The following is a 1,629-nucleotide window of genomic DNA, read 5'->3' as shown; positions in this document are numbered from 1 at the left end:
TCTCTAACCTCTATGTCTCTCTAACTGTATGTCTGTCTCTCTACCTGCCTGTCTGTCTTTCTAACCTGCCTGTCTCTCTCTCTACCTGTCTGTTTCTCTCTCTGACTGCCTGTCTCTCTCTCTACCTGTCTGTCTGCAGGTGTGTGACTTTGTCCAGTCTCTCCCCGGCTGTGAGGATCAGGCACAACAGTTCAGAGACGAGGTGAGCCAATCAGCTTTTGTAGAGGTAATTACCTCACATTAAACCTGCTGTGATCTGATTGGTTCCTGCTTCTGTCTGTCTAGCACATCGATGGGCGGGCCTTCCTGCTGCTCACCCAGCGGGACATCGTCCGGATCATGGCCATCAAACTCGGCCCCGCCCTCAAAATATACAACTGCATCCTGATGTTCAAACACGCAGAGGAAACTGACCAATCACACGCAGAGGACCAATCACGCGCTGAGGAAAGGAGCCAATCACATGCTAAGGACCAATCACACACTGAGGACCAATCACACGCAGAGGACCAATCACGCGCTGAGGAAAAGAGCCAATCACATGCTAAGGAAAGGAACCAATCACACAAAGAGGACCAATCACACACTGAGGACCAATCACACGCTGAGAACCAATCACACGCAGAAGACCAATCACACGCTGAGATCCAATCACACGCTGATATCCAATCACACGCAGAGGACCAATCACGTGCTGAGGACCAATCACACGCGGAGGAAAGGAACCAATCACACGACTCAGTTCAGTGGGAGGGGCTTCATTTTCCATCCAATCATCAATCAGATTTAAATTTCTGATCTATGATCTCAGGAGTTCTTCCAACACTTTGCTCCAGTTTCCTCTCAGCGATTCCCAACGAACCGTCACAACTTTAATAAGCTGCCGACCCCAAAAACTGAAGAAGACAAAAGTGTAAAGAGACGAGAGGAATCAGCAGAGAGAACGGAGAGACACTACGGTAACGTTATGTCCAACGTTACAGAAACACACAGTACAGGCCAAAAGTTTGGACACACCTTCTCATTCAATGCATTTCCTTTTTATTTTCATGACTATTTACATTGTAGATTCTCACTGAAGGCATCAAAACTATGAATGAACACATATGGAATTATGTACTTAACAAAAAAGTGTGAAATAACTGAAAACATGTCTTATATTTTAGATTCTTCAAAGTAGCCACCCTTTGCTTTTTTATTAATAAGGGAAAAACTTCCACTAATGAACCCTGACAAAGCACACCTGTGAAGGTAAAACCATTTCAGGTGACTACCTCATGAAGCTCATTGAGAGAACACCAAGGGTTTGCAGAGTTATCACAAAAAGCAAAGGGTGGCTACTTTGAAGAATCTAAAATATAAGACATGGTTTCAGTTATTTCACACTTTTTTGTTAAGTACATAATTCCATATGTGTTCATTCATAGTTTTGATGCCTTCAGTGAGAATCTACAATGGAAATAGTCATGAAAATAAAGAAACACATTGAATGAGAAGGTGGTCCAAACTTTTGGCCTGTACTTTAGTTAGCCTAAAACTAACTTTTGGATGTTTGACTAAATGCTTGCTGCAAACATAACGTTGGGCATAAGGTTGACAGTATGAAGTGCGGTGCTCTGTCTCTTTAAG

The 1,629-nt window shown here is 43.5% G+C and overlaps 1 protein-coding gene across 1 annotated transcript in view; it reads left to right on the top strand.

Moving 5' to 3' along the window:
- The window catches only part of LOC120553702 (lethal(3)malignant brain tumor-like protein 4), a gene marked incomplete at its 5' end in the record, with an annotated part of 21,444 nt that extends 20,375 nt beyond the window's left edge, over positions 1-1,069 (top strand). The window contains 2 exons of the mRNA XM_039792395.1: positions 140-202; positions 286-1,069. Coding sequence (XP_039648329.1) covers positions 140-202; positions 286-798 — 576 coding nt within the window. The remainder of the gene's footprint in view (positions 1-139; positions 203-285) is intronic.
- Between the last annotated feature and the right edge of the window lie 560 nt (positions 1,070-1,629).

Source organism: Perca fluviatilis, chromosome 23 (assembly GCF_010015445.1).
Source record: "Perca fluviatilis chromosome 23, GENO_Pfluv_1.0, whole genome shotgun sequence".
Taxonomy (NCBI): Eukaryota; Metazoa; Chordata; class Actinopteri; order Perciformes; family Percidae; genus Perca; species Perca fluviatilis.
The sequence above is the reverse complement of the archived record's forward strand: the minus strand, read 5'-3'. Positions and strand labels throughout refer to the sequence as shown.